Genomic DNA, 22,951 nt, shown 5'->3' on the forward strand with positions numbered 1-22,951 from the left:
AACTGATTTGGTATAACTTAGCTTATTTCCATATGGAGAATGGAGGGACGGTTTCTTCAGATATTCTGTTAAGGATATACTGAGAAAAGTGGCATAACACCAAATGCTGATAAGGTATTTCTACCCTTATGTAGTTTTTATAGATTTTTTATTTTTTTTAAATTGGAAAATGTGCGAATATGCCCAAAAGTACAAGCTGGTGTTTCATTTGGGAATTTTCGCCTTTTCTAATTTTATGGTTTTTATTTATCGATTTTTTACTGCTTTTTTGTCGTTCCTTTATCACTTCTTTTTTATCACTTTATCATATTTATTGTTTTACTTTTCCGTTTTTGGCCTTCCTACACACATTTTTATATCTACTTTTGTTTGTGTTTTATGCCTTTTTTGTGCCTTTTTTATACCTATTTATATGCAGTTTGCACATATTTTGCACATTTTTTTTTTTTTTTTTACTTATTTTTCACATGCATTTTACCTGCTTTGCACATTTTTGCATATTTTTTCATAGGGTTTCTTCTCTCCTCCCTAGAATATTATTTTTAATCTTCATTCTTTTTCAAATAAAATTATTAAATCGTGTCAGGGTGTTTTATTTTTCTATTCTTATCACGCAAGAGATCACTTTAAAATGCATACAGATAGGTACGCAATTAGGAAGACCCCATCCCCCACACATTGATATGCGCCTTTTCCCGGCCTACACAATTAATTGCACTTTCACTTCGGTCCTTTTTTGCAAAAGGCAATCCATGTATGCATTAATCTCCAGCACAACTATTGTTACTTATTTGAGATTACGTGCCATAAAAACGGGTGATTAGCAAATGGAAGAACAAAAACGAAAGAAAGCCCAAAAATGAAAAAAAAATGTAGCAAAAAAGAGTCAAAAAAAAAAAAACGCTTCTCGTCTCCATTAGCAACACCTGTTCATGCGCACACATATATATATATATACAACTAGGTGCATGAAAAAAAAGTGCACAAATTATTCAGCCACACTACCTTAAGGCCTTCCTTATTTTACTTATTTATTTTTTTTTATTTCGGATATCTACACTTTTAAACAAGATCTCTCCATAAGCTTCGGTTCTTTGACTGACATATAGATATGTAAAAAGAAAAAAAAAAAAGTGATAAAGATGAACCTGTGAAGTGATAAAGATGAACCTGTGAAGTGATAAAGATGAACCTGTGAAGTGATAAAGATGAACCTGTGAAGTGATAAAGATGAACCTATAAAGTGATAAAGATAAAACTGTGAAATGATAAAGATGAACCTGTGAAGTGATAAAAATGAGCGTGTATATATATAGCTCATTTACATGCAAATGATTGCATTACGGAATGAGTTTAAGGTTATGGATTTAAGGATCCACACAATTCTGTTTAGGAAATATTGTTGCTTCCTTTTTGCAGAAATCAAATAAGAAGAAAAAAATGTGGAACCCCAGGTTTCAGCTGTTATTGATTGTTTTAAACATTTAAACATTTTTATGTCCTCTACATACAAAATCCCACAGCACTCTCAAAAGCGTCCAACGTTTTTGTGACGTTTCCACATTAATGCACACACAGTACACTACATTATTGTCACCTTTTTTTTTTTTTTTTTTTTTTTCACATCTCTGCACTCATCAATGTATTGCACATTGATAAAAAGAGAAAAATGAATCCATGAGAAACTTCCTAATAATTACACAAACATATAAATTGTGCATTTTTGTTTTGCTAACAAATGTACCCTACTGATAGGAGGACAGTTTTTTTTTTTTTTTTTTTTATCTCTTCACAATATATTTTGTTAGTATCAACATAAGAACAGATCCTTATTTGAGGACACCCATCCTCCCCATTCCCACTAGTGGAATAAAATGAGAAATGTGACAAGGAACACATATGTAGAACCAAATCTGAGCCATGTCAAATTAAGAGATGAAGAATATAAAGCTATCACAAAAATAAAAATTTTACTTTTTTGTTTTATTAGTTTATTTATATATTCTTGGTGTATAAGCATAATATATGTGTATCCCTTAAAAGTTAGTGATACATATTTCACTCTGCATTTTACTCTTCAAGGAGTTGGTAGTTTGATTCTGGGATTGCTATCCGATATATTTGGACGTAAAAAATGTTTAAATGTTTCTTTTATCTCGTTAATTTTAATTTCGACACTAACGTTTTTTTCACTCAATCCATGCTTGTTTCCATTTGAACATAAATGTAAAAATGAAATCACAAATTTAAGGAAAGCGTATGATGGTGATGATGTTAATTTCATGAATCATGTAACAGAATCTCACTATTCGAAAGGATCAAGTGTTTATGGAACGTTATGTCAACATTTTAAATCAGCTGAATTGTCATACTTTGCATACCCAGTGGAAACTGTACATCAGGTCAGAAACAAAAAAGAGGAAAGGACAAATCCACAATATCCAAAAATGGATAAAGGGGAAAAAATTTACCACCACTCTAAATTACATAATTGCAATTATTATGAACAGTTAGAAAATGTGAACATAAATAAAGGGAAGAACAAAAATTCAAGGAAAATAAACAAAGTAAATAAAATTATTAACCTAGGGAAATTCAAACTTAGAAATCATTACTATGCTAATTATGATTCATTTGAAAATTTCTACACTGAGCACAAGTGTGAAGCTCATCAGAGTAAAATTACGTACAAATTACATTATTCTAAAAAGTACATTACTAACAATTGTAGTTCTAACAAAGCAAATTATTTCGATGCACTTTTTTATCAAAGAAACGGGAGAATCAATTGCGTGAATTCTCCTCTTCATGGAGATTCGACTAAGACTAATCATATAGATGTCAACATGGATAATACAAACGACCCCCAGGAGTTCCATAATTTTTGCAATAACCAAATTAAGAAGTGGCCTATCGGATTGTCCAACTTAGATAGAGAAGAACTACATAACCATTTATTAACAACCATTAGTCGCAAATCAAGTATAAAAAGGAAAAAAAATTTTAAAAACTTGGAAACTTTTCATAAAATCTGGAAATGTATTCTTGATAATTTGAATGATACTTCCTTTCCTGAGGAGAAACTCTCCCCAAATATCAGTAATAAAAACGAGAATACTACAATATGGAAGAAAAAGAAAAAAAAAATTTACATAAATCAAAGCAACACTCTTAGAGGCATTAACAGAAAAGGAGCATATTCATTGAACAATCCATTTTGTCGAATTGGAGAAATTTCTACATGCAAGTTCATGTATATCCCTGAGATAAATGAAGTAGAAATGTTAACACATAGTATAGGAAGACACAATTTTACCGAAGAGATGGAAGATCGTGAAAAATGGAGTAGTAACAAAAGTGAGACTTATGGAGATAGTAGGACATGGTCCCAACACTTACTCCCATTTTATATTCTTTCATGTTTATGTGGCTTCTTCGCCAAAGGAATTAGCAACATTCTTTGTATTATCATCATGGAGAATGTAAAACCGATAGACAAGACAAAAGCAGTTTTTCTCATTATCTGGGTCGAAGAAATACCCATATTTTTGACTCGACTAATTCTTTGGTTGAAGGAATTTACAAATATGTACATTTTATACAAAATGAACATTCTTTGCTACATCTTGTTAAGCCTGTTAATCATCCTGGTATTGAATCTGCACTTGGATTGTCATCTCCATGTGGACATGTGGAAAATGCAAAGAAGCAATGTTCAGAAGTTGTGTGATGAATATGAAGACGACTTTGCTCAACATTCAGCCCATGCTTTGGATCACCATGAAGAGAAAAAAAGGACTCAAAACGGTTGCAAAGGTGCTGATTCGGGAGAGCAAATAATGTGTAGCAGTGGGAATGATAGTCTTAATGGAAGTCATAATGGGAATTTTAATCTCAGTAGGAATGGCCGTGTTAATGGTGACCTTTTTGCTGTAACAAAATTTCGCAAGACAGGCCAAGAGTACAAGGAATGGGAGAAAATGCCATTACACCAGGGAAAAGAACACTCAGATTTTGTTCATAATGATACACATGAAAATAGTACTCATGATAATTTTCAGACGAAGAAAAACTTATCATTTGATGGAAATTATCTCCTTATCAAATATGTAAACTTGAGGAAAAAGAAAAAAGTGGATGATACTCCCGAGAATGTTTGGGATATTTTTCGAAAAAATTATAACTCCTTAAATTGTCATTCCAGTGTGGAAAGAAAAGCCAAATTGAAGGAGGTGAAAGTGAATTATACAGATTTGTTTACAAAGAATATATTAAAAAAAGATTATAATAAAATTTTTCCAACACGCAAACTATGCAGAAATAAAGAATTTTTGCATTATTGTAAAAATTTAAAAAAAAGAAAAAAGTGGGAATTGTACAAAATGTGGATATGGTATCATATGAATGCACACAAATGCATCCTTGTAGCATTAAGTGTTTTATACTTTCTTTTTCATTTTTTATACATAAATTTTTTTTTAACGGGAAATATATTTATTTCAAACATAAAAAATGAGTCCACTTTTTACGAATTTAATAAATCTACCATTTTATTAAATTTGTTCATTCTCCTTTTTTCTTTTTTTTTATATTGTCAATTAAACAAAATTTTTATAAAAATGTTAAATTTATTTTTCCATTTGATAATTATATTTATGTCTTTTGCTTTTCTTTTGTTTATTTATTCAACATCAGAAGATGAAATTCGTTTATTTGATAATACATATATTTTTTATACCCTTATTTTTAATTCATTTCTGTTCATACAAAAAGCTTCATTATTTTGTTTTTCCATAAACTGTGTCTACACTGTATGTAAGGCTTTCCTACTTGGACTTTTTATTTTCTCTGGTCATTTGGGTTTCATTACTTATACTATTATTCGATTTTTTGTATCTCCTGAATGCATAACTCCGTTCAATTTAATTTGTTCATGTATTGTGTGCATTTTGTCATCTATCTTAATTGTCTTATTCATTCCTCATATCAGTACGAACGTCGATTATCACCTAATTGACGATGCATACTTCAACCATTTTTTATTTTACATGTGTAATAAGAAGACCATTTCTCCACATTTTTCAACTGTGTTTACTTCTCACCCATAGGTAAGTGTAAATACTGGATAGAGACGCTCTCCCTTTATTTCGTCTGAGCGGTATTCCCAATTGTCTCTCATGTTCTAATTTTGTTATTCCTACGTAGTGCATATATATATATCACCCCAACTTCCCCCTCTTCTCATTTAATTCTTTATTGTGTTTCATTCCTTTTTACTCTCACAATAATTCCCAAGTTTTCACCATTTTGCATTATCACCTTCGTGACACCACATCTACTAATTCTCCACGCGTCCATAAATTAGAACATGTAAACAAAACCACCTGCACATATAACCAGAATAACAATAACTGAAAACATGATGAAATTCGGACAAGTACATTTTTATTTCGCTTGTCAAAAAAAAAAAAAAAAAAAAAAAAAAATCAAACGTATGTATCCCTCTCATTATTATAATGCAAAGTTTCGAATATTTAATTCAGAAGAAGTTCGTGAAAAATGAATCAGAAAGTATTTTATTCAAGTGTACCTTTCGTCGGTAAAAAAATAATCTGAAAAATATAAGAAAAAAATAAGAAATGGCGATATCTACCTTTCTTGATATTGTCCCGTGATAGAACTACCCAATATAGACATGTCTATACCCTACGTAATTCTCCGTTTGGATGCAGAACCACTTTTACTATTTTTCCCGAGGCGGCTCTAAAAATTCTGTCAAAGACAGAGAGACTATTTTCATCGAGAGATTTTAAATTCACGATGGAAATAAGAATGTTTTCAGCCTCATGTTTTATGGCTAGCTCTTCTGCATGTCTTAAAAACAAAAAAAAATTCTTCATAACGAAGTTTATTTGTTCATCATTTTTGCACAATCCATCGTATGAAATGTTAATATATTTAAGAAAACCATTTTGATAATTATCAAACGAATTCCCTATGTCTAAAAGGATGCAATTCATCAAATTAATCTTTGCACCTTTGTTTTTATTCGTTGTATTATTTTTACTTTCTCCATATTGCAACACATCTATTAGATATGTCGACACCACGGGGCTGTAATGCGTGAGCAGCATTCCCGGGCTCACTTCTCCCTGAGAACACTCTTTCTCATTCGTTTTCGCTCGCACATCTGCCTCAGCAGATCCTTTTGTACTTTCATCCGGGTTGTCATTCTCATTTAGACCACCATTCCCCTGAAAAGCCACGTGCTCAAATTTTATTTTTTCGCACAAATCAACATCTATGTCTTTCAGCAGAGAAAAACAACTTAGAGCATCCTGAATGTCACTCATGGTGTATTTTCCCCTTCGGTAAATTCGTATTCGATAGTCGTATAAATTTTTGTACTTTAAAATTTTCCCTAAAATGGTGGGTTCTGCATCTTCCCACCCTGTTTCTTCCATTCCGAGTCCTATAGGGAGCCCTTTTTCCAGCATTTGCTCAATAGACCCAAACTGGTTCTTTAACTTTTCGTATATTCGTATATTCGGTTCTGAAGTAGAAGAATTTGTTGCTTTTCGAAAAAATTCCATTTCTCTTTTACATTCCTTTTCGTATTCGATGTCAGTGGTTATTTCCTCTTCTCCGTCCACTTCCTCCACTTCTTCGTTTCGATTGGGAGATCGATTCGCCTTGGAACCACAGGAGAGATGCCTGTCCTTTTTGTTCACTTTTCTGATTGATTTTTTCTTATACTTTATTAATTTCAAAACTGTGGATTCAATCCCTATATCACATTGTCCGTCATCAAAGATAAGAATATTTTCATTTTTAAATTCTTCAAAAACGTGCATAGAATTCGTAGGACTAATATGTTGAAATTTATTAGCTGATGGAGCTGCAATTGGGACTTGACAAACTTTTATAATTTCTAATGCAATTGGATTTTTTGGAATTCTAACTGCACAAAAACTAGTATGTGCTGTTAAAATTAATGGCAGATTTTTATTCGCTTTAGCTATTACTGATAAAGGACCAGGCCAAAATTTCTTGCTTAATATGTAAATAATATATTTTTCAAAAATGTTAATATTATATAATTGATCAAATGCTTGAGTTATATCATAAACATGTGATATTATTGGATCACTTATTGGTCTATTTTTCATTTCAAAAATGTGTCTCAACGATATATCACTTAATGAATTCCCTCCTAATCCATACACTGTTTCGGTTGGTATTCCAATTAGGCAGTTTTTTTCAATATGTTCTTTCAATTTTCTTTTTATTTTATCATTGTTTAATAAATCTGTTCCTTTGATTATTTCTGCCATGTTTTCTGTCTGTTTTTTTTCTTAATTGCTACTTGTGTGTCTTGCATAAGTTTGCACCCTATATATGTTACGATCCAACTGTTTATGAAAAAATATATCAACAGTTTTTTGTTGTTTGCAGATTCACAACCTTCTCTTTCACGTTGGGAAAAAGCTATAGGAAAAAGAAATGTCCGTTTTTGTGCCTAATCAAATCTGTGCCTGTTTCTGTGCCTGTTTCTGTGCCTGTTTCTGTGCCTGTTTCTGTGCCTGTTTCTGTGCCTCTATTTGTGCCTTTTTCTGTGCCTATATCTGCACTTTTATTTTATTTCTTTTAATATTTGCGCAACATTGACTTTCATCATACACTCATTTTTTGGTTTTCTTATAATGGTTCTCTCTCCTTAGTGTATCCTCTTTACTCCTCTACAAGTTGATCACTTGGGAACAATGAAAAGTATAGTGGCTTCTTATCCTCGCGTACACGTCAAATACCAAGTTGTCCGTTTTCTTTTTAATGTTCCAAATTAAATTTCCTACATTTGCATAAAAAATTTTATTTTTTCTTGTGGAAAAAAGAGTTTAAAAAAGCATGGCAGCAGAGAGGTGAAAAAAAGAAAATAAAAAAATACAGTCAATTTTTCTCTTCTCCTATATAAGGCTACTTAAAATAATGCGAAGCAAAAACAGCACCACATCTTATAGAATTACGCAAATTTTTTTTTTTTTTTTTTTTCTTTCAAATTATTCATTCATATGTAAAGCTTGAGAAAAAAAAAAAAAAAAAAAAAAAAAATGCCCACATCTAAAATGGTGCACAAATAATTGAGATTCTTTATATAAAATTAAAATTTTTAAAAAAAAAAAAAAAAAAAAAAAAAAAAAAAAAACCAAGTTCAGGGTTAACGTTGTTAAACACTTTTAATCCTGGTAAAATTTGCAAATTTTCTGAGCATTTCTCCTCCAAAATTTTACCAATATTTTTCTAATATTGAAACTACTTTACAAGAACCCATAGACATCAAATGAAAGAAAAAAATGACACTAAGGCAAACGATGGAAAAGAAAAATCTTCAATTCCTTCCATTGCCGGTAGTTGGTACTATCCATCTAAGAATCAATTCTATAGCACAACTAGGAAAAAGGGTTATATATATATATACATATATATTTTTTGATAATTAAATTGAGAGTACTGAGAAAGAAGTTGTTCATTTCTTGTGCATCCCTCTCACCAGTACTTTAAAGATTCATCACCATAAAGAGTACACGTGTATGTGTACATAATGAATGGATGGAGGGGAATTGGAAGGTGGTGTAAAATGTGAGAGAAGAATCCAGAAAGAGGATATGCTGTACAATAACGCACATTGACATATGTATATTATTCATACACTTCTCAACACAATGGTAACCTTTTTTCACATACTTCCATACAGGATACAACTACTCTAAGGAAGAATTAGACATTGCATTAAAAATTCACAACGCTGTTAATGAAGAAACATGGAAACGAATAATGAAAAAAGAACAAAAATATTTCGATCTTTGCAAAGAGCAGAAGTTAATAAGATTCATCGGATTGCCTAATAAATTATCACTGAAAGCTTTTATGTTGACTCTGATGGGGTATAACAAACCATTCGACAGACATGATTGGTACATTGATAGGTGCGGAAATACCATCAAGTAAGGACAGAAGCAAAAATAGAATAAAATAAAAAAATAATAAAAAAATAATAAAAATAAAATAAAAAAATAATAAAAAAATAATAAAAAAATAATAAAAATAAAACAAAAAAAAAAATAAAACCACAGAATAAACACAATATGCGAACAGACGGAACAAACGTGTATAAAACAGATAGAGTGAAAAATTTTACTAGTGCTACCTAACCAACCTGTTCTGAGATAAGACCTTTGCTCACCCCCTTCGTGGGATTTTCTCTTTTTTTACAAGCAAAAAAGAAAGCATTATAATATTATCATCATTGAGATGGGGTCAAATTGGCTTAATTAAATGAAGTGCCACTTAATTAAGCATAAAATTGTGGTACTGTGTGTCCATTCGTTAACCCGTTCACACATGTTCACTCATGTTTACTCATGTTTACTCATGTTCACTCATGTTCACTCATGTTTACTCATGTTTACTCATGTTTACTCACGTTTTCGCACTAATTTTACACGCTCATCTTGAACCTTCCTTACATTTATGCACAATTGTAGATACATCATAGATTTCTACGATGGGAAAAGTGATGAAGGAGCTCCCGTTTCCATTTTTATTGATGTCAGATCAAAATTTAGTTACCATAATATGGTTGATTCTTTTAAAATTATGTACATCAAAATATGCAAATACTTTTTTTAATTGCTATACCATACCCAACGTGGCGAAGAAAGAGATTCAGATGGCAATCGCACTTCTACATGTTACATGTTGTATATAATATAATGCACTTTTAAATCTTACTCTTCTTGTGAATTGCACAGATTGAAAAATGTTGAAAGAAAAAAAAAGACAGAAGCATATGTAAACCTTTTAATTAAAAAAAAAAAAAAAAAGAAAAGAATTATAACCCTATCTGAACTGTTTTCTGCCGTTGGCTATACATACATATATATATATATACTCAATTTTTTCATTACAATTTTTCATTATGTGGTTGCATAATAGGGTACCAATTATGGCATCCAATTTTTTTTTTTTTATATTGGTCTCTTTTTTGTCCCATGTTCTTCATTCGAATTTTTTAAGTGAACAAAGATTTATATTTTTCAAAAATGAATCTGAAAAATTCATCGTTCATAAATTAACACTATTGATAAGGTAAATAATAAATGCTATTTTTTTTTAATTTTTATTAAAGAAAAAAAAAAAGAGGAAAGAAAACTGTTCAAATATGCAAGTTATACATATATTATATATATGTGTATATATATGTATATGTGGGAAAGGGGAGGTTAAAAAACATGAGAGAAACTTAAGCAGTGATGCATTTGTGCAATATAATAATATGCATAAATAAAACATCATGGATCTATAAACAATTTGTTCAGCACAAAATAGTTCAGTCGTCAGGTGGGCATTTATTATGTGTGTATTCGTGCAGATATCCATGCAGTTCTTCATACAATTACACATTTGTAAATGTAGAAATAAATGTATTCGAGCATGGGTAAAAATCTATATGCACGTGTGGGTGAGTGTTTATATTCACGTATGAACGTAAGCATGAGAAGGCGTATGTACACATGCATGGATGTCTGTATTGTATACGCAAGCCTTAACTTGAAATGGATTCCTTTTTTTTTAAAAAAAAAAAAAAAAAAAAAAAAAGGTGCTGTAAAAATGTATTTAACGCAAAATTACTATCAATAAGAAAAATTGTGATGGGGGGGAATATAAAGAAATGAAAAATAGGGAAATTAAATGCTTTAATAATTTCGTTTATTTTTAACTCCTTTTCCATTTTCTTCCTTCTTTTTTTTTTTTTTTTTTCTTACAACTGACACAAACAGATTAATTCAAAATAAATTTATTAATTCGTATATTGGCATGTGTAATGTAATTCTGCAAACCCCTTCACCACAGAACTCAGGCATATACATACGTATATACATATACATGTGTACAAATAGACAATGTGTGTATCTTTTTTTTTTTTTTTTTTTTTTTTTTCTTTTTTGCAAATATGTACATGTGTTCATCTATTGAGATAGTTAAGAGAACGGATATGTAATCATAAATCCTTTTACAATGGCAAAAAGAACGTGTATATAAAATATATGAAGCATAAAAAAGTGTTTACATGTCGATCATGTGATTTCAACAGGGGTTCACCATTTTGGAATCTTCTATCAAGGTTTTTTTTATTCTTTTTTTATCCTTTTTTTATCCTTTTTTTATCCTTTTTTTATCCTTTTTTTATCCTTTTTTTGCCTTCTTTTGTGTCTCCTTTTTTTTTTTTTTTTCCATTTTTCAAACATAAAAACAGATAAGGACAAGAACAAGCCATCAGGAATATAACATATCCAAACATGCATTTACTCACATCGGACTCTGTACGAACACAATGGATGCATAACTCATGATGTCGTGAGTACAATCAAGATGTCATAGCCTCATCGTTGCTCTTAGCACCTTCATCTTCCTCTTCTTCATTATCGTCATATTCATTGGTATCTACATTACTATTTTCATCATTGTACGCACTGTTGTTACTTTCATAACTGTTGTAATTACTATTGTTTTCACTGCTACTATAACTACTATCTACATCACTGACAATGCTATTACTTTCACTTTCTATAATTATTCCCAAGTAATAATCAACAGCATATGGAATAATTCTTTCTTTAATTGTTAATGCAACTTCATAATCTCCTTCTATGATCATTTCTAGTTGGGCTACTTCATGTTTGCTTAGCTGTTTTATAACATTAGAATTTGGCACTTTATGACTCGTAAAAAAATGAAAAAAACTATCTCTGTTAACTGTTTGTTGTACTGTTTTCACTTCTCTTGAATTTTTATTATGTTGTTTTTTTACAACATTTTTTTTTAAAATATTTTTGTTATCAAACCAGTCAATAACAGTAGCTTCTGTGTGTAACAATACTGGTTCATTATCACAATCTACACATTTCATATGATATGTTTTTGTCAAAACTGAGTTGCTAAAAAATGGGTTTGATGCAAAATGAAATGATAAAATAAATCCTTCCTTTTTTTCCTTATTTTTTTTAATATAATCACATCTTATATCATTTAAGTAAACTAAAATTTCTTCATCATGATCTTCTATAACATGACTCACGGTATTATTATTCCTTAATGCTCTAAGCCAAAATTCTGGTAAATTTGGTGTACCAATTTTTGTCTCTCCATTTCCTACTAATGCTTCTCTTCTTTTATCATAAATTGGACCATACAAATCGTGATATTTCTGCCTTAACAAAAATAACTCGTATTCAAATTTTGATTCGTAGTCATAGTATTCTTTCTGGTACAACTTCAGCTTTTTTAACGTTTCCTTTTGTTCCTCTGTCAGATCTGTCATCTTTTCATCGTCTGTAAAAAAAAAAAAAAAAAAAACAATTATCCCAAAATAACCAATACAAAGCTATTCAAAGTAATACAAATAAAAGAAATAAAAGTATTTTCCATGTTAACATTTTCACACAACACTTTTTTTTTTTTTTTTTTATCACATAAAAAGAACATGACTTTTTTTTTTTTTACCTATTTTTATGCTTTCTAAGAGTGACGATATTTCCTTTTCTTCTTCGGGAGGGATTGGCTATAAAGTGGTTAAAAAAAATAAATAAATAGAACAAAATAAATGAATGAATAAAATGAAATAAATTAATAAGAAAAATAAGGTGACAAAAATGAATAAGCAAAATAGAGTGACAAAAATGAATAAGTGAAATAAAATAATAAAAACAAACACATAAAAATGATTCCCAGGTTCTCCTTTTTTCCCCCTTACACAGCTTTTCATGCACAAATATGAGATGTTATTTTCATATATATGTTACTATATATACAATGTGACAACAAATAAATTAACTTAAAGACATGTGTGCATGCATTTACGCACTTAAAACAACGATTGTAATACCTATGTAAAAGGAGCACATATATACGTGCGATATGTTCATATGTGAATAGGTGTGTCTCATAAGTATGTATACTTAAGCAAAATACAGTCATGCCACTCTTAGCATATTAAGTGCAAGCAAGCATACATATATACACATGTTGGTTATGTCATTTTTATAGCAATATTTGAGGTGGAAAAAAAAAGGGGAAGAAGAAGAAGAGGAACAGGAATGATGAAGAGATAGACGAATGAAAAAACATTTCCTGTTATCAATTTTTTTAATTACTTGGTTATTCTCCGTAGTTGCCATATTGGAAAATTGTTTCTTCTTTGCTTATTATTATGTATGTGTATATATTTGTTTTATTTTTTTTTTTTTTTTTGTTCCCAGTTGAGATTAAATTTTATGCTTTTTCACTTGGTTCTCTATGTTCCTTTTTTGTATTTTTTTTTTTTTTTCCCTTTTCTTCTGTGTTTTCTTTTTTTTTTCCCTTTTTTTTTGTTTTTTTTTTTTTTTTTTCCTTTTTTTTTTTTTTTTTTTTTGTGTGACAATTGGAATCCTTACAATGTATAAAATGAAAACATTAACTAAATGACACAAATAGTAGTTTTACATAATTCATATTTATTTATATATAAAAAAGGAAAGAGGAATAAAAAAAAACAAAAGGGACAGGAAAAGGGGAAAAGTAGCATTCAGAATGTATGGGAGAAAAAAAAAAAATATATATATAAATTTTCTTGTTATAAAAAAAAATATATAAAATTATGTTACATATATGTATATAGGGCTATATATACACTATTGTACATATTTTATACAGAATACAATTTACGCGATATCTTATGTAAATACAAATGCACTAGAGTACATAAGTAATAATCCCTGAAAAGGTTAAAAAATTGTAAAATAAAGAAAAGAAAAGTAAGGAAAAAAAGAAATGTAAGGGAAAGAAAAAAAATAAGAAGAAAACAAGGTGAAGTGAAAAATGTGCCGTAATGTTTAAAGGGATTATATATATAGCACATATGTGATATTTGCAAGTAGGCATGTCAAAATAACTTTATATTGTAAAAATAACCTTTTCCCGTTTTGCTACATATATTTTTTTACTCCTACGAAGAGCCATGAAATTTTCATAATACACTATGTGTTATGCTGTAGTGGTACGTGTATATATATATATATATGTATAATACAGGAAATAAAAATGTGCTGAATTTTTAATTGTGCGTTTAAGTATTCTGTTTTTTTCAAGGATATAAAAAAGTAACTAGCTTCCTCCCACCCTCAGTGTGGAGTGCTAAGTTATTAACAATTGAATATTTGTGTGCAAAAGTTTATAGGTGAATAAAAAGTGTATCATTGCATTCGTAAAAACCAACACACATACATATGAATATAAGCATTCCTTCCGTCAACTAATGTATATAAATGTATACGAACAAAAGTAGAACAGTATGTCACTCAAGAACATTCATATTTGTGTAAAATGAAAAATGGATAAAACTAGTTGGGGCTGAGCTTCAATACCCGCAATATATATATGATATATTTTTTGTGATATTGGAAAAACAAATGGGAAAGAGAGTAGTGCTTACGAATGAAGAGTAATTCCGTGCGTATATTGTTATATGTTCGTGTAGTAACATAGCTTTATATATGTATACTTTTTTTGTGCACATTTTTACATACAATTTTGTGCGTATATTTTTCATGTGATGAGAGAGGGATGCATTTATGGCACTATAAAGATCAGAAAAGGTAAGGTTTTTTTTTTTTTTTTTCCCATATTCTTACAAATATTACGTGATTTCATAAATTTTTACAAGCCCGTATATGTATGTATATATATATATATATATACACTTATGTGCTATATATTAAAATTCACTGCTACATACGAGGACTTATTGAGTGAAATGGGGGAAAGGCATGTACGCTTTTATTTACTACGCTCCCATTTATGCTTTTATTTATATAATATTCACATACTCCCTTATGTGTGTGTTTATGCACGTACATATAACACATATACACATGTACTTTTAAAATTCACACGTTTGAACATACGTGTGTGGTGTGTGCCAAACCAATTTTAAATATAATTTTAAGTATATATTTTTAACATATACCAACCCTAATATATAACTCATTTTGGAAACGATACAAATATAAAGCGTTCTTTATCTATTTTAATGAATCCCACGAGGGTTTAAGGGGGATGAGAAAAAAAGGCTCCTTTTTTTGTTTTTTCGTAAAAAAATAGGTGCAATTTTTAGCATATTCAAATGTACACCTATATATTTATATATATGTGTTTGTATATATAGAGTACATGCATAATGAAGCATGTGTATTCATACTTGCACGTTGCACGATGGCGTGAGGTTCAATTTTTTACACCTTGTACTGTACATCATATTTTGTTAAAGCCGTTTATGAATGCTTTGTGTAAATATTTGCACCTTTTTCCTTTTTTTTTTTTTTTTTTTTTTTTTCCCCTTTTGACACAACTCTCTTGATAAAACAATTCACTGAAAGAAGAGGTTCTGCGTAAAAAAAATGAATGCACACTCAAGTAAAAAATGTATACACATTTATACATATTTATGTAACAGCCTTTATACTCAAAAAATTTTCCTGCCCTATTCCCTTGTGGGAACATCTGTGTACTCTTCCATACATATGTATCATCTCAAACTTAAAAAAAAAAAAAAAATAAACAAAAATCCTTCTATAAATAAAAGCCTTTAAAAGTGTAAATTTTTTTTTTTTTTTTTTTTTTTTTTTTTCTCTTACATCATTAATTATCTTTCAATCTTGTTAAAACAATATGAGCAAAAGAAAAAAGAAACATTTTCGTGGCGTTAAAAAGTAAAATAATATAACCCCATTAAGGTTGCTATACATAGAAAAAGACAAATGTGTACTCGCTTAAGGTTAGAGGTAAAAAGTGTTCTTTATGTATTTATTAAATTAAACGTGTTGACTTTTTTTTTTTTTTTTTTTTTTTTTTTTTTTTTTTTATATTTTTCTCAATAAATTTTTAAAAAAAAAAAAGTTAAAAAGAAAATTTAAATTTTTAAAAAATTATATATAAAAAAAAAAAAAAAAAAAAAAAAATAAAAAAATAAAAAAAAAAAAAAAAAATAAATTAAATAATTAAATTTAAAAAAAAAAAAAATTTAAAAAAAAAATTAAACTCATCGAATGAATGAGTAATGTAATGCAATTATTCGTAAACATTATTTGTTTTTTTTGTACATATCTACATGTTTGTATACGGGAAAAAAAAAAAAAAAAAAAAAAAAAAGGGAACCAATCAGGTATGTGACACACAAATAAATTAATACGTGGAAGTTGAAAAATAAATACTAATATATGTTTCTTTCCATATTAAAAATAATATTTTGCCACTAAGTGCCGATAATAACGAGCCGTGGCTTACATTTTGATTATTTTTCTTAACGAATTGATCAAATGGCCATGAAAGAAGAAAAATTTCCTTATCTCATTTGACGCGTTATGGATCGGTATCAAATTTGTGACATATGGAAAGATAAAGGGGATTTCCCTCTTATATCTCATCTGTCACTTAAAAAAATTTACAAGTACAGCAAACACCTACACATTTTTCTCTAAGCATTTTATATCAAAGATGCGAATATCTATTGGGGTTCATTCAAGTGTCGCGAATATAAACATATTACTATTCGAAACGGGGGATGGAAAGGAATTGTTTCTTTTTCTTTTACCCCTATGGGATATATAAAGATGTTGGAAATTTTACAACTCTTTTGTGCATGATTCAAAAATGGAAAAAGTGTAAAAATTTGTGAACATAAAAATGTGATTATGTTATATTATTCATTCGCATGTACATATATATGTATATATTTTAAAACTGGTTGTAAAACGCGTGTGGTTTCATTTTGCAAATTCAATTACCATTGTCATTTTTTCTTTTCGTTTTTCTATATACTCTTCCTCTCTCGCTCATTCAGTAGAGATGTGTTTATAAATGTGCGTATGCAGCATAGCATGTTGTGCACGAAGGGAAATAATTCTACTAATCTTTTTAGTTTTTTCAGCATTGCAATTGTTGTTTTTTTTTTTTTTTTTTTTTTTTTTTTTTTTTTTTTATTATTCATTTGGATATTTTGCTTAATTCATTTATCTGCTTAATTTTTTTTTTTTTTTTTTAAAAAAAATATAGCATAAGCACACATGGAAAATATAATTTTTTTTTCCATTTCTATATTATTATATTTTTTTTTTGTACGATTCAGCTAAAATTGGTGTAAGTGTATACACATTTAGTAAGGAAAAAAATGTGTGAATTAAGCAACTCATATGAATAAGCACCTTGTGTGAATAATCAACTCGTGCGAATGAATCATGTTGGGTTGTTTCGATAGATTAACATGGGGAATGTTGCTAATATGGTTGCATGGAATTTATGCATAAGTACACATTTACCTACACAAAAGTACATGTGTTCATAGAACAGATGGAACTTCTAACCCCAGGGCAAATCTTCGTTTTGAGCAACAAAACAAAATGCAAACTGCGAATTGCGAACTTGCAATGAGTTATGTGGTAAATATATGCATATGAAAAAAAATTTCGAGAGGTTGGGTATCATGGAATTAATTTCGTACTTAACATGTAACTAGTGGATTAATCAACCAGTTAAAGAAAAAAGTCTGGCAATCATCATAGCCATACGTATGAATGTTTTCAGTGGTGGCAAAATGTGTTACATTTTTTTCTATTTTTATATTTGAACAAAACTGGTTAAATTTGTTCGTCCTGCTGCTTAGCTTAGCAGTTTCGACGCTTAAACCATTTCGTGCTAAACCAATTTAATTTTTTTAAATAAAATGAAATAAAATGAAATAAAATATTGTTTTTTATGCATATAACAATATTGATGTACACACAATGGAACATCACATGGATAATAATTATTAAACTCATGCGATCAGAAAGTGTACTTAAATTTCACATTGGAGAGGGGAGTGTTGGGGGGAGGCATTACAATTTGTACATGTGTAATTGCGTTAAAACATTTAGTAATACTCCTGCAAATATATATAAGGGATATTACATATGCAGGGATATGTATAACACATATGTCAAAATATATCCAATGGTGCATTTGCTCATGCATGTTGGTAGGGAGTTTGTATGTTATTTTCTGCATGTTAATATAGGTATGTCATAATAAATATACTTTAATAAATATACTTTAATAAATATACTTTAATAAATATACTTTAATACATGTACGTCAACACATGTACGTCAACACATGTACGTTAACACATGTACGTCAACACATGTACGTCAACACATGTACGTTAACACATGTACGTTAACACATGTACGTTAATACTTGTATCTTACTACGTACACTTATTATTTATGTTGTTATGTACGCTGCTGTACATGTATGTTATTACATACAAGCTATTACATATACAAGCTATTATATATACAAGTTATTTTATATGCACTTGTTATATGCACGTTAATATGTGCACATTTTATTATTCTGCACGCTATTATATGCTATTACATATTTTGATGTATACATATATGCACATACACGTTGTATATATATGTACATGCATACATATATATATTTATATATGTACATATCTTTTGCATACACCTTTCCATTTCCGTTTTTTTTTTTTCCTGGTATAAAAACATATATGACACGCTTGTATATATAAGTTCGTATAATTTAATAACACATAATTAATTGGAAATGTATTTGTATGCACTCCAGATATATAACATATGTATGGGGAGTATAAATTGTGCATATATGCATACGGTAACACATACGTATTTGATATATGCCACGTATGTGACGTAAATGATGTATTGGTAATATGCATGATTTATGTTAATTATATAAAATGTTATACAAGTAAAAGTTTTATCGTCCATGTATATATATACAAATGCATATATATATACATATATATATATATTTATATATATTTATATATATAACCAATTTGCATAATGAACTGCGTATCATAATTTTTACTCGTTTTTAAAATAACTGACAAAAAAAAAAAAAAAAAAATTATACAAGTATAAAAGTATATGAAAAGAAAAATTAGAAAAAAAAAAAAAATTCTGTTATATTTTTTTTTATTCATTTATTTAATTATTTTTTTTTTTTTTAATTTTTAAAATATATTTGATTTTCACACTTTCTTATCATAAGATTATATTATTAAGTAATTAAACAAAGTAATTGCAACAAAAAATATATATATATATATATATATATATATATTATATACATATATATATAGAAGCAGCATGGCACTGAAAAGAATAACAAAGGTAATTAAATTGCATTAGCAAGCATGTATATGAACTCAGTATTATACATTCATTAAAGTACACTCTATATACATATATATATGTTTCATATATATATATGTATGCATTACATATAATAATGCTTATACTGATGAGTTTATATTAAACATATTATTTTCCCTTACCCTCACAACAGTAAATATATTTCTACATTTATTCTCGTCTTTTCATTATTGAATGGCAAGAGGATTGTATCATTCATTGCCCCCTCACCCCCTCCCTCATATAAGTTTTTTTTTTTTTTTCTTTTTCTTTTTGTGTTCACATGCACGCAATTCTAGAACATTTTCTTCTTATGTATCGTTAATTTAATTATCCAGTCGAAAAAAAAAAAAAAAAATTATCCCTTTTTTTTTATTATTCTTTTCATCATGTTGTCTTCATGTATGTGTGTATAAATTTGCATTAATATTGGGAGGGGACATTTTTCCCCGTATTGCACACATTCGTGCCACCTCTTAAGTACCATTGTGTGTTATACACAATTTATGATTTGATTGTCAATAGTCATATGCATATTTTCTTACACTTATGTTTAAACTGTTCATATATATAATTTTTCTATATTTATTTTTTTTTTTTTTTTTTTTTTACATTTTTCCTTCCCCCCCCCCCCCCTCCACGTTGATGATTTACATAGGAACTACAAGATTTGAATAAAGACCCCCCAACAAATTGTTCTGCGGGGCCAATTGGAGATGACCTCTTTTTTTGGCAGGCCACAATAATGGGACCTGGCGACAGGTAAACATAACAACAATAATAAAAAGAAGAGGAAGAGGAACAGTAAAAAAAGTAGAGAAGTAGAAAAGTAGAAATACATATAAGAACAATAACAATTATAGGAATAATATTTTAAAAAAAAAAAAAAAAAAAAGAAGCACCAATTGACCATTTCATACAAAAGAGAAAAACCAAAGAGCACATGTGTATACTTACGTACATACTTAAGCCGTTTTTATGAGCTTGCATACAAATGCTTCTTGGCTTATTCACATGCACGTGTGCATGTATGGGTACCCATGTATCAACATATATATATATATATACATGCCTAATCCTACATAGACACGTATATACCCACCTATACATACGTACATCCCCTTTTTTTTTTTTTTTCTTTCTTGCATTCATTTTTTTCCTTTTGCAGTCCCTATGAAAATGGGGTATACTTCCTTAACATAAAATTTCCCCCCGACTATCCGTTCAAGCCACCAAAAGTAATATTCACACACATTCTTGTATCCCCCTTAATTTGTGCAATTACATTGATTGCACACGTCTTTTTTGTTAGCATTATTTTTATTATTATTTTTTTTATTTTATTTTTTATTATTCCCCTATTTATCTCCACACTAACTACTCATTGCTTAAAGTGGATGAAGTTCTATGTTACACAAGACATTATGAACATCGAAACATTTTTTATCTGTGTACTTTATTTATTAACATTTCACATATGTATTCCCGTTTGGGATTTTCTTTTAAAATGTATTCTCTTATTTACCACGCATGGTTTATTTTTCCCTTACGTCTTAACTCCTCCACACCCCTATTTGTTTTCTTTCCCACTTTTACAGATAATCTTCACAACGAAAATATATCATCCTAATATAAATACATCCGGCGCCATTTGTCTGGATATCTTGAAGGATCAATGGAGTCCTGCGTTAACAATTTCAAAAGTGCTCTTATCGATATCCTCATTATTAACTGATCCTAATGCTGGTAAGTAAATTGTTTTTCATATATGAAAATGGAAATATTATAGCATGAAAATGCAGAAAAAAGTTTACTTGTTCTTTTACGATGTCATACACAGTGTGTGTGATCTCTACTTCATACGTTCACTGGTGTTACTTCCTTTTCCCCTAAATATAATGACATCTGAATAGAAAAATGATTATAAAAAATATCCATATGGATATCTTTCCTAATGTAGATATCATTACCATAGTCATTATCATTCCTTGAGAAATGACTTATGCAATGAAATGGAAAATTTTATACATTTATTTATTTATTTTTTTTTTTTTCCCACCATCCAGATGATCCGTTAGTTCCAGAAATTGCTCATGTATACAAAACAGACAGAACCAAATATCATCAGACTGCAAAAGCTTGGACACAAAAATATGCTCAATAAATATTATATAAATAATTCAATATAAATTTAATTAAATCGTCTTTTTTTTTTTTTTTTTTTTTTTTTTTTTTTTTAATTAATTTTTTTTTTTTTTTAAAATAATACAAAAAAAAAAAAAAAAAAAAAAAATTTTTAAAAAAAAAAAAAAAAAAAAAAAAATAAACAAAATAAAACATTTAAAAGATTAAATAGTAACCTAAAAATATGAAGTAAAAAGAACAAAAAAAAAAAAAAAAAAAAAAAAAAAAAAAAATTTTGTTTTTCTTAAATTTTTTTTTTATGCTTTTATTGTTTCATTTTTTTTACTTTTTTACTTTATTTTTTTTTTTTTTTTTTTTTTTTTTTTTGCTTCTTTTTTTTTTTATTTTCCTATTTTTTACCTTCTTTTACCCTTTTTGACAACTATTTTTTTTTTTTTTTTTTTTTTTCTCCAACTATGTGTATATAATATATATTTATATTAAAATGCGCTGAAATTACGCAGAAATATGTAAACATATAAAAGTGTACACATATACAACTTCGTTATAACGAACATTATAAAAGCCTAACGATAATCTCTTCTCCTTTTCATTACACTATTCCATTATACTTTTTCCTCCTATCTCCCCCTTTATGGCTCTATATTGTCATATTTATTTATCTTCTTTTTATTTTCCTCTTGTTTAACGATTCTGTAACACATATTCCACGTTTATCAATCCTTATGTGTACACATATATTTAAGTGTGCACTTTCTCTCTTTTAAAAAATCATAAGAAGATAAAAAGGTAAAAATTAACAACATCATCACACACATGTATAGGATGTATATACATACCATATTACATATCTTACATTTCCCAGCCAAAAATATGAAACCATAAAATATATTCCTATGAGAAATTATTAAAAACGGTTCGCAATACTGTGCCCCAAAACGTTCATTATAATTGCATGCTGTTCATCCAAGACCACACGAGAAAGAAGCCTTAACACAACATAGACAAAGAAAAAAAAAAAATTAGACACACAAGTAGAAATGTAGAGAAATCGAATGAAGATTGCATGTACCCCGTTTTAAACTTGGCCAAAAAATAAAAGTTTCTTTTTTTTTTACTAGGCAATTTATGAACTCATCATAAGTGATATACTTTTGCTTATTAGATTGGATAAATTTTTTTTTTTTTTTTTTTTTTTTTTTTTTTTGGAAACTATTTAAAAGTTGGCATGATAATAGACACGAATTGTTCTTTTCCTATCAATCAAGAAATTTAACTTTACTGCACAGTTGACCAAACGCTGACCTTTCTTTTTTACACTTTGAAAAACTGTTTCTCCATTAATAAATGGAAAAAAACACTTTCGCAAATGTCCACATGCACATGTAAACATTCAATAATGTTTACACCCCACAATATAGACATCGAACAGTAAGCACCATTATATAAGTGCTGAATTTATTATTATTCCTAATTCTTATGACAAA

The 22,951-nt window shown here is 28.6% G+C and overlaps 5 protein-coding genes across 5 annotated transcripts; 3 read left to right on the forward strand and 2 right to left on the reverse strand.

Moving 5' to 3' along the window:
* Window positions 1–1,874: 1,874 nt before the first annotated feature.
* On the forward strand, window positions 1,875–5,108 carry PGO_130410 (hypothetical protein, conserved; the record flags this gene model as incomplete). Its single annotated transcript, XM_028689557.1, has 1 exon — window positions 1,875–5,108. One exon carries the CDS (start codon window positions 1,875–1,877, stop codon window positions 5,106–5,108), a length of 3,234 nt encoding a protein of 1,077 aa, XP_028545358.1.
* A 591-nt stretch (window positions 5,109–5,699) lies between these two features.
* PGO_130420 (threonylcarbamoyl-AMP synthase) lies at window positions 5,700–7,334 on the reverse strand (the record flags this gene model as incomplete). Its single annotated transcript, XM_028689558.1, has 1 exon — window positions 5,700–7,334. The coding sequence occupies one exon, from the start codon at window positions 7,332–7,334 to the stop codon at window positions 5,700–5,702; it is 1,635 nt and encodes a 544-aa protein (XP_028545359.1).
* A 1,004-nt stretch (window positions 7,335–8,338) lies between these two features.
* On the forward strand, window positions 8,339–9,687 carry PGO_130430 (cytochrome c1 heme lyase; the record flags this gene model as incomplete). The annotated part of the gene is made up of 3 exons (XM_028689559.1): window positions 8,339–8,459; window positions 8,753–9,002; window positions 9,543–9,687. 3 exons carry the CDS (start codon window positions 8,339–8,341, stop codon window positions 9,685–9,687), a joined length of 516 nt encoding a protein of 171 aa, XP_028545360.1.
* A 1,738-nt stretch (window positions 9,688–11,425) lies between these two features.
* PGO_130440 (nucleosome assembly protein) lies at window positions 11,426–13,235 on the reverse strand (the record flags this gene model as incomplete). Its single annotated transcript, XM_028689560.1, has 3 exons — window positions 11,426–12,390; window positions 12,562–12,619; window positions 13,212–13,235. The coding sequence occupies 3 exons, from the start codon at window positions 13,233–13,235 to the stop codon at window positions 11,426–11,428; spliced, it is 1,047 nt and encodes a 348-aa protein (XP_028545361.1).
* Window positions 13,236–19,274: 6,039 nt separating this feature from the next.
* Window positions 19,275–21,483, forward strand: PGO_130450 (ubiquitin-conjugating enzyme E2 4; the record flags this gene model as incomplete). Its single annotated transcript, XM_028689561.1, has 5 exons — window positions 19,275–19,298; window positions 19,978–20,081; window positions 20,488–20,557; window positions 20,918–21,065; window positions 21,386–21,483. 5 exons carry the CDS (start codon window positions 19,275–19,277, stop codon window positions 21,481–21,483), a joined length of 444 nt encoding a protein of 147 aa, XP_028545362.1.
* Between the last annotated feature and the right edge of the window lie 1,468 nt (window positions 21,484–22,951).

Source organism: Plasmodium gonderi (assembly GCF_002157705.1).
Source record: "Plasmodium gonderi DNA, contig: Chr13, whole genome shotgun sequence".
In the NCBI taxonomy this organism is placed as follows: Eukaryota; Apicomplexa; class Aconoidasida; order Haemosporida; family Plasmodiidae; genus Plasmodium; species Plasmodium gonderi.